At 39.8% G+C, this 12939-nt stretch overlaps 1 protein-coding gene across 1 annotated transcript in view; it reads right to left on the bottom strand.

The window, feature by feature from the left end:
* Positions 1 to 12939, bottom strand: part of LOC128652423 (protein argonaute-3) — a 382994-nt gene that overhangs the window by 233530 nt on the left and 136525 nt on the right. The window contains exon 6 of the mRNA XM_053705360.1: positions 10221 to 10357. Coding sequence (XP_053561335.1) covers positions 10221 to 10357 — 137 coding nt within the window. The remainder of the gene's footprint in view (positions 1 to 10220; positions 10358 to 12939) is intronic.

Here is a 12939-nt window from a genome sequence, read left to right as displayed (position 1 = left end):
GGCTCCACGTGGGGGCAAACTCTAATGGCCGCCATTAGGTATTCAAAATTATCGTCCATTTTCTGGGCTAATGCCACCAGGAGCGACTGTATTTCATTATGCGTTAACACCTCCATATTGACAGGTAGTTGTACCCCCCTCCTATTAGTGGTTAAATGTCTCTGCTTTACCCTGCAGGGGGGGGGGGGATATGCTGATGGTAAAAGGCAGCTGTCGTATCTGACCAGACCGCTTAGGAGACAATTTCTTGATTGCAGACAGCACAAAAGTTATATCATTCGGTTAATCTTTGCTTCTTGCATCCAGTTCCATATAAGAGACTCCTGCGTTTACTAATATAAAGTGTATAAATAGTAGATTAGCTGTATAGGTCTTAGAGCTTCTGGATTTCATGTCTGGCCATGGCGGCTGCTAGGACACGCCCCCGGGATCCATATTTTAATACTGAGACTAAGAGGTCACTGAGTAATAATCCACTGTCTGGGTTTGATCTTTGAATGCTTTTGTATGAATGTTATGTGAATATACTTTGAATTTAGAAAATACAATCAGAAATCGGCTGACTCTGTTTGATCAGAGCAGTACGCAGGCAGGAGGTCGCCTTTGAGCGCATAGCTTATCTTACAGTCAGTGTGAATACTGGTGTGAGTTGTTTTTGGTCTGATCACTCCTAACCCTGCCATTACCCTTTCCCTAATTTACTCACATATAGTTAACCCACGCTAAACCAGACTCACAAGCCCTTATTTTAACTATAGATGTTATATTATAAGGCTGATGAATCATGGAATTTGTAAGGGACTTTACCATTCTTCCAGTAAGCCTTTTATAGCATCTTTTTAATTATAGATTGATGCTGGACAGCTAGTTTTCACTCAAGGTGGTTGGAAGTAACTTCACCAATACCATCTAATTAGCTGCAGCACTCCATCTATGGTAATGTCTTTTTTGCATATTTGTTAAATAAAGTGTAATTTTTTAATAAATTGTTTTTGCCTGAAGGCTATTAGTAGGTACTCTCTTATGGGTATATCATAGCTTGGGGACCATTATGTCAAGTATTTTAAGCTTTGGTATATAAGTATCTTATTTCACCCTGTGTAGGCCTTGAGGTACAGTTGAATATTTTTTTTTCTCATGCATTGGCCAGATTGTGCACGCTGTATTTTTCCATGCATCGGCTTGATTGAGCGAGTCATTTTATTTCACGTTATTGCACGCATCTGTTTTTTCCAAGTGTAATTTTTTTGTGCTCTTTTATACGATTATTACGCACGCTCCAGTAGGTTGCGCTATTCGATGTTTATGTGTCGTTTTTTTTGCTTAGACTCTTGTGTGCGTCTGTATGTTTGGCCTGTCGTCGGGGGGTTTGTGCTCATCCATTCAAAAGGAGGCAGAAATTATCATCTGAGGTTTGCCATTTACCTTGTTCAGAGGAGAATTGCCTGGTATTTTGGGATTGAACTGACCTTATTAGGCGAGATCAGACAGATATTCTTCTGGAAAAATCTCCTCTGTGAAAAGCACAATTGGTCTAAAAGAAGCTACTCCCAGGTAGTAACTAGGCACTCGGCAGTTTAGTTAAGCATCATGGGAATTGTAGTTCCCAAACATCAGGGATGCCAAGGTTAATTATCACTGCCATAGAACAAACATTGAGTTGTTGTTCATTCCTGGCAGATTGCTTCTCTTTCTGTATGAAAACGCAGTGGAACCCAAATTGTAGGCCAAGTACATTAAAGGGGACAATAACCTCAAAACTGATTTTTCAGAAAATAAGGAAGATGTTTAAGGAGAATTCAGTAAAACACTGAAGACTTTAATTTGCACGTCAATAATAAACATTTTTTAAAAAAAATAATACTATTCTTTTTAAAGGGATATGAAACCCCAAAAATGTCTTGTGATTCAGTCAAGAGCATACAATTTAAAAAAAAAAGTTTTTAATTTTCTTCTATTTAAAATTTGTTTAATTCCCATAGTATTCTTTGTTGAAAAAATACCGAAGTTGATGCCTGGAGCACTACGTGGCAGGAAAAAGTGCTGCCATCTAGTGTTCTTGCAAATCTGTGGCAGTCTTCTTCCGAATGTTGAAGACAGCAGCCGATCGCAGCATTCTACTCTTTTCACAGCCGGATTTATTCTTGTGAAAATGCAACACACTAAGGATCTGGATTTTCACAGATCAAAGTAGGTTTTACTTTCACAAGTAAAAATCCGACTCTGAAAAGAGCCTTCTTCCTCAATCGTCAGTTAAGGAAGCTGCCAAATGCACAGGCCTAGTTTTATTACCTTACTAAACTCCTGTAGTTCCACTTGCAAATGTGCTTTAGATATTACATTTTATTACACCTAACTCATGTTTTTTTTTAGTAATATCTCTGAATGTCTGTTGAATTAAGTATTTAGAAAGCAGAACAATCTTCACCATGCCCTGGATTATTTGCACTAAAATGTTTTAAAAGGATAAAATGCTGGTCCAATAATTTTTTCCCTAAACTCATTAATTTATTTACAGAAGCTTCAAAATTAAAAATTGTAAATGTAAAGATACGAATGTAAAATTCGTCTCCTTTCAATAACTACCACCCACTAAAGGGGAAACTGTGTATTTAACCCAGGATTAATTGGTTAGCTTGTAAGGTTAATTTTTATGGCAGCAACCCACCTAACACCTCCTACCCCCTGATCCCTACCTGATCCCTTCCAAACACCTCTCTTGCCTGCCCCACTGGTCACCACCATCTTAGGTACGGTCATATGGAGGCAGATGACTTCTGCCCCCAGCTGCAGTCTCCACTGTCTAAATTGACAGTGGGGACCACAGCATACGACACAGTACTGTGTGACATAACCCTTGCGCCAATTGGACATAGGTACTAACTAGATGTCTAAACTCCTCTGTGTTGTTATGTTAAAGCAGTGTAGAAGTGCAATAATAAAATGCTAAAGCACATTAGATAATTTTATTATTGCTCTTATTTTTTAGGAAAGAAAATGTAAGCATGTTTTTTAAAAAAAAAAACATAATTTATGCTTACCTGATAAATTTATTTCTCTTGTAGTGTATCCAGTCCACGAATCATCCATTACTTGTGGGATATTCTCCTTCCCAACAGGAAGTTGCAAGAGGATCACCCACAGCAGAGCTGCTATATAGCTCCTCCCCTCACTGCCATATGCAGTCATTCGACCGAAACAAGCCGAGAAAGGAGAAACCATAGGGTGGAGTGGTGACTGTAGTTTAATTAAAATTTAGACCTGCCTTAAAAGGACAGGGCGGGCCGTGAACTGTATACACTACAAGAGAAATAAATTTATCAGGTAAGCATAAATTATGTTTTCTCTTGTTAAGTGTATCCAGTCCACGGATCATCCATTACTTGTGGGATACCAATACCAAAGCTAAAGTACACGGATGATGGGAGGGACAAGGCAGGAACTTAAACAGAAGGAACCACTGCCTGTAGAACCTTTCTCCCAAAAACAGCCTCCGAAGAAGCAAAAGTATCAAATTTGTAAAATTTTGAAAAGGTATGAAGCAAAGACCAAGTCGCAGCCTTGCAAATCTGTTCAACAGAAGCCTCATTTTTAAAGGCCCAGGTGGAAGCCACAGCTCTAGTAGTATGAGCTGTAATCCTTTCAGGGGGCTGCTGTCCAGCAGTCTCATAGGCTAAACGGATTATACTCCGAAGCCAAAAAGAAAGAGAGGTTGCCGAGGCCTTTTGACCTCTCCTCTGTCCAGAGTAAACAACAAACAGGTTAGATGTTTGACGAAAATCTTTAGTAGCTTGTAAGTAAAACTTCAAAGCACGGACTACATCTAGATTATGCAAAAGACGTTCCTTCTTTGAAGAAGAATTAGGACACAATGATGGAACAACAATCTCTTGATTGATATTCTTGTTAGAAACCACCTTGGGTAAAAACCCAGGTTTTGTACGCAGAACTACTTTATCTGAATGAAAGATCAGATAAGGAGAATCACAATGTAAGGCAGATAACTCAGAGACTCTTCGAGCCGAGGAAATAGCTATCAGAAACAGAACTTTCCATGATAGAAGTTTGATATCAATAGAATGAAGGGGTTCAAACGGAACCCCTTGGAGAACTTTAAGAACCAAGTTTAAGCTCCATGGAGGAGCAACAGGTTTAAACACAGGCTTAATTCTAACTAAAGCCTGACAAAATGCCTGAACGTCTGGAACTTCTGCCAGACGCTTGTGTAAAAGAATAGACAGAGAAGAAATCTGTCCCTTTAAAGAACTAGCTGATAATCCTTTGTCCAAACCCTCTTGGAGGAAGGACAATATCCAAGGAATCCTAACCCTACTCCATGAGTAATTCTTGGATTCACACCAATGAAGATATTTACGCCATATCTTGTGGTAGACTTTCCTGGTGACAGGCTTTCGTGCCTGTATTAAGGTATCAATGACTGACTCGGAGAAGCCACGCTTTGATAGGATCAAGTGTTCAATCTCCATGCAGTCAGTCTCAGAGAAACTAGATTCGGATGATTGAAAGGACCTTGTATTAGAAGGTCTTGTCTCAGAGGCAGAGTCCACGGTGGAAAGGATGACATGTCCACCAGATCTGCATACCAGGTCCTGCGTGGCCACGCAGGCGCTATCAGAATCACTGATGCTCTCTCCTGTCTGATTTTGGCAATCAGTCGAGGGAGCAGAGGAAACGGTGGAAACACATAAGCCAGGTTGAAGAACCAAGGAGCTGCTAGAGCATCTATCAGAGTCGCTTCTGGGTCCCTGGACCTGGATCGCCATGAGATCCAGTTCTGGTTCACCCCAACGACGGACCAGTTGAGCAAACACCTCCGGATGGAGTTCCCACTCCCCCGGATGAAAAGTCTGACGACTAAGAAAATCCGCCTCCCAGTTCTCTACGCCCGGGATATGGATCGCTGACAGGTGGCAAGAGTGAGACTCTGCCCAGCGAATTATCTTGGAGACTTCTGACATTGCTAGGGAACTCCTGGTTCCCCCTTGATGGTTGATGTAAGCCACAGTCGTGATGTTGTCCGACTGAAATCTGATGAACCTCAGTGTTGCTAACTGAGGCCAAGCGAGAAGAGCATTGAATATTGCTCTTAACTCCAGAATGTTTATTGGGAGGAGTTTCTCCTCCTGAGTCCATGAACCCTTAGCTTTCAGGGAGTTCCAGACTGCACCCCAACCTAGAAGGCTGGCATCTGTTGTTACAATTGTCCAATCTGGTCTGCGAAAGGTCATACCTTTGGACAGATGGACCCGAGATAACCACCAGAGAAGAGAATCTCTGGTTTCCTAATCCAGATTTAGTAGAGGGGAGAAATCTGTGTAATCCCCATTCCACTGACTGAGCATGCATAATTGCAGCGGTCTGAGATGCAGGCGCGCAAATGGCACTATGTCCATCGCCGCTACCATTAAGCCGATTACTTCCATGCACTGAGCCACCGTGGGGCGCGGAATGGAGTGAAGAACACGGCAAGCATTTAGAAGTTTTGATAACCTGGACTCCGTCAGGTAAATTTTCATTTCTATAGAATCTATTAGAGTCCCTAGGAAGGAAACCCTTGTGAGAGGAGATAGAGAACTCTTTTCTTCGTTCACTTTCCACCCATGTGACCTCAGAAATGCCAGAACTATCTCTGTATGAGACTTGGCAATTTGAAAGCTTGACACCTGTATCAGGATGTCGTCTAGATAAGGAGCCACCGCTATGCCTTGCGGTCTTAGAACCGCCAGAAGTGAGCCCAGAACCTTTGTAAAAATTCTTGGTATTGTAGCCAACCCGAATGGAAGAGCTACAAATTGGTAATGCCTGTCTAGAAAGGCAAACCTCAGTAACCGATGATGATCCTTGTGAATCGGAATGTGAAGGTAGGCATCCTTTAAGTCCACTGTGGTCATGTACTGACCCTCTTGGATCATGGGTAAAATGGTTCGAATAGTTTCCATCTTGAATGATGGAACTCTGAGGAATTTGTTTAAGATCTTTAGATCCAAAATTGGTCTGAAGGTTCCCTCTTTTTTGGGAACCACAAACAGATTTGAATAAAAACCCTGTCCTTGTTCCGTCCGCGGAACTGGATGGATCACTCCCATTACAAGGAGGTCTTGCACGCAGCGTAGGAATGCCTCTTTCTTTATCTGGTTTGCAGATAATCTTGAAAGGTGAAATCTCCCTTGTGGAGGAGAAGCTTTGAAGTCCAGAAGATATCCCTGAGATATGATCTCCAACGCCCAGGGATCCTGAACATCTCTTGCCCAGGCCTGGGCGAAGAGAGAGAGTCTGCCCCCTACTAGATCCGTTGCCGGATAGGGGGCCGTTCCTTCATGCTGTCTTGGAGGCAGCAGCAGGCTTTCTGGCCTGCTTGCCCTTGTTCCAGGTCTGGTTAGGTTTCCAGACCTGCTTGGATTGAGCAAAAGTTCCCTCTTGTTTTGAAGCAGAGGAAGTTGATGCTGCACCTGCCTTGAAATTTCGAAAGGCACGAAAATTAGACTGTTTGGCCCTTGATTTGGCCCTGTCCTGAGGAAGGGTATGACCCTTACCTCCAGTAATGTCAGCAATAATTTCTTTCAAACCAGGCCCGAATAAGGTCTGCCCCTTGAAAGGAATGTTGAGTAATTTAGACTTTGAAGTCACATCAGCTGACCAGGATTTAAGCCATAGCGCCCTACGCGCCTGGATAGCAAAAACCGGAATTCTTAGCCGTTAGTTTAGTCAAATGAACAATGGCATCAGAAACAAATGAGTTAGCTAGCTTAAGTGTTCTAAGCTTGTCAATAATTTCAGTCAATGGAGCTGTATGGATGGCCTCTTCCAGGGCCTCAAACCAGAACGCTGCCGCAGCAGTGACAGGCGCAATGCATGCAAGGGGCTGTAAAATAAAACCTTGTTGAATAAACATTTTCTTAAGGTAACCCTCTAATTTTCTATCCATTGGATCTGAAAAAGCACAACTGTCCTCAACCGGGATAGTGGTACGCTTTGCTAAAATAGAAACTGCTCCCTCCACCTTAGGGACTGTCTGCCATAAGTCCCGTGTAGTGGCATCTATTGGAAACATTTTTCTAAATATAGGAGGTGGGAAAAAAGGCACACCGGGTCTATCCCACTCCTTACTAATAATTTCTGCAAGCCTTTTTGGTATTGGAAAAACATCAGTACTCACCGGCACTGCATAGTATTTATCCAGCCTACACAATTTCTCTGGCACTGCAATTGTGTCACAGTCATTCAGAGCAGCTAATACCTTCCCAAGCAATACACGGAGGTTCTCAAGCTTAAATTTAAAATTAGAAATCTCTGAATCATGTCTCCCTGAGTCAGAGATGTCACCCACAGACTGAAAATCTCCGTCCTCAGGTTCTGCATATTGTGACGCAGTATCAGACATGGCTCTTACAGCATCTGCGCGCTCTGTATGTAACAAGTTAGCAGAGCATTGCACCCACTTGCAAATGGATGATTAACCCCTTAATACCAAAAACGGAATAATAAATGACAAAAACGTTTTTAAAACCAGTCACAACAACTGCCACAGGTCTACTGTGGTTGTTACCCTCCTCAAACATGACTTTTGAAGCCTTTTGAGCCCTTCAGAGATGTCCTGTATCATGCAGAAGGAAGCTGAGTGTCTCTGTCTGTAATTTTATCTGCGCAGAAAAGCGCTAAAATAGGCCCCTCCCACTCATATTACAACAGTGGAAAGCCTCAGGAAACTGTTTCTAGGCAAAAATCAAGCCAGCCATGTGGAAAAAAAACTAGGCCCCAATAAGTTTTATCACCAAACATATATAAAAACGATTAACATGCCAGCAAACGTTTTATATTACACTTTTATAAGAGTATGTATCTCTGTTAATAAGCCTGATACCAGTCGCTATTAAATCACTGCATTTAGGCTTAACTTACATTAATCCGGTATCAGCAGCATTTTCTAGCAAATTCCATCCCTAGAAAAATGTTAACTGCACATACCTTATTGCAGGAAAACCTGCACGCCATTCCCCCTCTGAAGTTACCTCACTCCTCAGAATATGTGAGAACGGCAGTGGATCTTAGTTACTTCTGCTAAGATCATAGAAATCGCAGGCAGATTCTACTTCTAAATACTGACTGAGATAAAATAGTACGCTCCGTTACCATTTAAAAATAACAAACTTTTGATTGAAGAAAATAACTAACTATAAAACACCACTCTCCTCTTAATACATCCATCTTTGTTGAGAGTTGCAAGAGAATGACTGGGTATGGCAGTGAGGGGAGGAGCTATATAGCAGCTCTGCTGTGGGTGATCCTCTTGCAACTTCCTGTTGGGAAGGAGAATATCCCACAAGTAATGGATGATCCGTGGACTGGATACACTTAACAAGAGAAATATATCTATAAATCTATCAGAAAAATCCATGAAGCCCCCCTGAGAGAAACCCACCGAAGGAGAACAAACTTGTTGGGAACAGTAGAGGCATGAGAGTGCAACAAATAATTTAAACTGAAACTGCATAGCCAAGTTGGAGTACACAAAGTATACATTTATTTGGTGTAAATAATAATCTGTAAACCTCCCTTCTAATAGGTTTAACCAGAAGGGACAGTTCCAGTCTGCTCCATGATGTAACAATAAGGTGAATACACAACATAGAATAAACACAGAATATGTGTGTACTAGTATAGCGTTATGCAGATAGTCTGAAACAATTATGTAGTATAACCCTCTTAATAACCTCCACAGACTCTTGGTGTAGAGCTTCTTACCCCCTCATTAGTGGAGCCTTAAACAGCATGTCTGCATCAGAAGTATAGAAGCTCACAAGTGAGAGAGAAGGAGGAGCACACATGCAGCTCTGTACATCAACGGGAGACTCATTAACACTCACCGCGGAGTGTAGTTTCACGCGGAGTGTTACAGTTGACACTGTCAGAGGCAGAACAGTAATGGCCACTCTAAAAAAAGAGAGACCGACAAAAGTAAAAGCCCTTGACAAGTGAGAAGAGCGCTAATTACTGTTGACTCTGCAAAACTTGAAGTGGTCACACAAAAAAGCTATATAATAAAGTGATAAATATGTTCCAATTAAGAATAGCATCCAAGCTTGTCCCACAAGTAGATCTGCACAAACGCCTGTCAACAGTCTGTGTGCCCCCGACCACTCTACACCTGTGTACCTGATAGTGTCCTCTGGCTATGAAATACAAGTGAAGTATGTACCTAATGAAAGCCTGCAGGCTGTGTAAGTCAAAAGGCACTTACCTAGTCAAACACCCACGCCACTGCTTAACCAGCTGCAAATTATTGTAAACAGTAGAGAGCCCATCCAGCAATGTGTTAAACAGCAGAGGATTTACTGAGAGAGTCCAACTAAATAGTCCAACAGGTGGAGGCTAAAGCAGCCAGTCCCAGGGACAACTGTAGCAGGCTTGTGACCATAGTTCCCACAGAAGAATTACATTGCACAGCCTAGTACTCTCATATATGCCCTTCAAGGGTTCACCTTTATGAGGGAATCCAGGGGAGAAAAAAAAAATCAAAATTCCAAAGAATCTGTGGCACCTCAGATATTCACCTTCTCCTGGAGAGGCAAAGTAAAGACTGGGATATAGGAGAGGTGAGAGGGATTAAAAGCTTGTAAAGTTTTGGGTATATTTGCCTCCTTTTAGTGGCCAGGAGTTGAATTACAATGAACTTTCTCCACCTTATAAAAGAAATATAGGGCTCATAATACACTATGAATAACAAAACAATCTGTTTGTTTATATGTTTTTAATCCTTAGCTATTCAATGAATTATCAACCAATTTAATGTAAAAGGACCAAGGGTGATGGGAAGGATTTTGTAATTATCGCTGGTTAGAAACTGAAAGAGGCGTAGTCACATGGGAAATCAGCCTTTTATCAAAATTTAATTAATGCAATTTATCAGTATTTTCACCAAAACGTACCAACTGTGAACTTTTTACAGTATTGTTGTAAAGTTATAGATGTTATATTGCTTTTATAATGATATTACGATTAAATAGCATTCTGAAGTTCTGGCGTTTTATAAAGACGCCTTGGTAGCATGTTCAAAAATACACATCATTTGGTGAGAAGTGACCACTGAGAGAAAACAAAAATTAAAGCGCCTTGAATAAAGTAAATCAATTACTAATAACATTATTCAACTATATAGCTTTAAAAAAGCTCTGTAACTACAATATATCTATTATACTTACCGTCAATATTTAGCATCATTTTCCACATGGCAGGCCGGACAGATTGGTGAAATCCAAACCAGACTTCTCTTCCCCCTCCCAAAGGGTGGTCATATCCTTCAGGAGCTGAGAAGAAAGAACGTCCTACAGGAGTGTACCTTTAAAAAATTAATAAAAAACAAGAATGCTAAGTAGAAAACTTAAAAATACAGCAGCAAAATCCCAGAATGCCATGTTATTAATGAATAGCACTAGAAGAAACAATCGATTTATGAAGCATGATGATCATAATGGAGTTCTTCACCCAAGGGTTTGCATAATTCTGTAAAGGCCTCTAGGAAGTGATGGCAAAATCTAATAAAAGTACAAATTATGAATATATCTATAAATCTAAAGCAAGGTTTATTATACATTTTATATATGGAACTTTATTAATGCTTATGGCATTAAAATATGAATGTTTTATTACACTTTTAGACACCGAAAAAGCAATATAGTCAAAGATGTATAAGAAGTTTTAAATGGACAACTATAATTCTGGGAAGTGAATAATGTATCAACTGAATTTAATAAGTCACCGAAGGAAGCTAAAATTCTCTTTAAACGTATGATCACATATGTCAATCAGCCTCAGGAACATATGCAGATTGTTGAGGGTGCTTGTTTCAAATAACTACTCTGCAGATTTAGTATAAAAAGGTATCACCCCTCTATTTATATTAGCACTACACGCTTAAATGAGCTTTTGCAAAGAAAGAGGTAATTATACAAAATTTCAGAGGTAATAAACAAAAACATTTTTTTATTTCTATTGTACATTTTAGGAATAACCAGTAAAATTGATTAATCTAGCAATATTTGAGTTTGCGGTGTTCTACACAAAAAAATGTTGCCAGACACAGACAGTTGGCGGCATAATATACAATTTTCTGCTATCCAAAGAACAAATGTATGTATGTAATGTAATGTAATGTATGTAAAAATGTATGTAATGTTATGCAATTCATTTATTTAATGATAATTTGTGCAATATACATTGACATATTTTAATATAAGCTACTTTTAGCTTAATATTGGCAAAACAATTTAGCCGCAGTAAAATCAACTGGGTAGTGCACCCATTAAATAGGTCCTGGGAGAACACTGAGTTTGATTCTAACCATTCTAAGGCCCAGATTCTAAAAAGAACCCTGGGCTGGTCAGATTCTATAAGAATGCTCGCCAGCCCTTTTTTGCCCCTAGCCACTTTTTACCCTTAAAACAAGGTGTCTCGCTAAGGGGCATATACTGCATTTACTTTTGGGAAGGAGATGCATACATTACAAAAGTGCACAATAAAATACGTAATTTTCAAATCTTGCAAAAAGAATAATTGAACCAATCACACAAAAATTCGCAGGAAAAAATTATATTGTTAAGGTGCATCAAAAATTATTAAAGGGATACTAAATCCAATATTTTTTTCTTTCATGATTCAGATAGAGCATGCAGTTTTAAGCAACTTTCTAATTTACTCCTATTATCAATTTTTCTTCGTTCTCTTGCTATCTTTATTGGAAAAAGAAGGCGCCAGACAAGTTTTGGTTCAGTACCCTGGACAGCACTTGTTTATTGGTGGGTGTATTTAGCCACCAATCAGCAAGCACAACCCAGGTTGTGAACCAAAAATGGGCCAGCTTCTAAACTTCTTACATTCTTGCTTTTCAAATAAAGATACTTCTATATTGAAATGTGCTTCGTTCTCTTAGTATCCCTTGTTAAAAAATGAATATGCACATATGCACTAGTGAGAGCTGCTGCTAATTGGTGCCTACATACATTTGTCTCTTGTGATTGGCTAAATAGATATTTTCTGCTTCCTGCATGTAGTCCAATGCTGTCCCTTCAGCAATGGATAACAAGAGAATGAAGAAAATGTAATAATAGAATTAAATTGGAAAGTTGATTAAAAATGTATGTTCTATCTGAATCATAAAAGAAAATTTTGGGGTTTGCTATCCCTTTAAGCTTTCCACTCGAAATCATCTAAAAAGATCAGGCAGTGATATGAGGTATTTCATGAGATCCACTAAAGGGAAATTTTACTTTGATAGCTGTGTATCTCGCTATGGAGTAAAACCGACATTTCTTTATGTGGAGACATATTCAATACAATACAGTGCTCAATAAAATAAAAATAGCTTATTGAATGTACAAAGTAAACATTAATGGCACATCTTATCAACAGTATACATTAAAATTATTATTATTAATAATAATAATAATAATAAAAATAAAACTACACGTCCAAAAGTGAATTTACATTATACCGACTAAAAGAGTGGAAGGAAAAACACAATTTATGCTTACCTGATAAATTTATTTCTCTTGTTGTGTATCCAGTCCACGGATCATCCATTACTTGTGGGATATTCTCATTCCCAACAGGAAGTTGCAAGAGGACACCCACAGCAGAGCTGTAATATAGCTCCTCCCCTAACTATCATAGCCAGTCATTCGACCGAAAACAAGCCGAGAAAGGAGGAACCATAGGGTGCAGTGGTTACTGTAGTTTAAATTTAAAAATTACCTGCCTTAAAATGACAGGGCGGGCCGTGGACTGGATACACCACAAGAGAAATAAATTTATCAGGTAAGCATAAATTGTGTTTTCTCTTGTAAGGTGTATCCAGTCCACGGATCATCCATTACTTGTGGGATACCAATACCAAAGCTAAAGTACACAGATGAAGGGAGGGAC

Source organism: Bombina bombina, chromosome 3 (genome assembly GCF_027579735.1).
Source record: "Bombina bombina isolate aBomBom1 chromosome 3, aBomBom1.pri, whole genome shotgun sequence".
NCBI classification, from domain to species: Eukaryota; Metazoa; Chordata; class Amphibia; order Anura; family Bombinatoridae; genus Bombina; species Bombina bombina.
This window is presented reverse-complemented; position numbering and strand designations above follow the sequence as displayed.